Source organism: Etheostoma spectabile, unplaced genomic scaffold (assembly GCF_008692095.1).
Source record: "Etheostoma spectabile isolate EspeVRDwgs_2016 unplaced genomic scaffold, UIUC_Espe_1.0 scaffold378, whole genome shotgun sequence".
Taxonomy (NCBI): domain Eukaryota; kingdom Metazoa; phylum Chordata; class Actinopteri; order Perciformes; family Percidae; genus Etheostoma; species Etheostoma spectabile.
This window is the reverse complement of record NW_022605595.1, coordinates 478408-479001: the sequence shown is the minus strand read 5'-3', so window position 1 is coordinate 479001 and position 594 is coordinate 478408. Positions and strand designations below refer to the sequence as shown.

Genomic DNA, 594 nt, shown 5'->3' with positions numbered 1-594 from the left:
AGGCTGATATCACCAAGTTCCCATTCACTCCTGTCCCTGTGAAGAGTGAAGATGAAGAGGAAGGTAGGAACAATGGAAACCCCTTAATTTAACCTTTGTGTTGCCCTCCTTGGTAAAATTAACTATTATTACACTATTTCCAAAGTATGTATCACTTTTTTCTGCGCTATATCTAACTACCACCGGATTCACCACTAATATTTCTTATTACCACCATTACTAGTTTCCCACTTACTTTTGGAATTCACAAGTCTGAAATTAAATTTCTGATGTAGAAACTTTGAAAAATTTGACCCAAGGACAACAGCAAGGTTAACAGGTTCTTTGGGAGCGAACAGACACAATCTGTAAAACTGTAGAGCATTAAAGTTCAAGAGACGCTGGTTTATTTCATTTTTAGTATGAAACAAGACTGAACAGTTTCTGAAAGATCTAGCACAGAAAACGTCTAACTAGTTCTTCTAACTTTCATTTTATGTTGCATTAAGTTACAGTTATCAAATGCTGTTCCACAAATATTTTCCTATCTTCTTTTATCTCACTTGAACAGGGCTTCAGAGACAAACTCAACACATGGAAACAGAAGCTGATGGA

The 594-nt window shown here is 36.0% G+C and overlaps 2 protein-coding genes across 3 annotated transcripts in view; one reads left to right on the top strand and one right to left on the bottom strand.

The window, feature by feature from the left end:
* Positions 1-594, bottom strand: part of LOC116686444 (oocyte zinc finger protein XlCOF7.1-like) — a 588898-nt gene that overhangs the window by 253069 nt on the left and 335235 nt on the right. The gene's annotated exons all lie outside the window — the stretch shown is intronic.
* The window catches only part of LOC116686452 (gastrula zinc finger protein XlCGF57.1), a 9392-nt gene that overhangs the window by 6251 nt on the left and 2547 nt on the right, over positions 1-594 (top strand). For both annotated transcript variants that reach the window (XM_032511474.1, XM_032511475.1), the window contains 2 exons: positions 1-63; positions 551-594. The exon at positions 1-63 is cut by the window's left edge and continues 138 nt beyond it; the exon at positions 551-594 is cut by the window's right edge. In XM_032511474.1, coding sequence (XP_032367365.1) covers positions 1-63; positions 551-594 — 107 coding nt within the window. The remainder of the gene's footprint in view (positions 64-550) is intronic.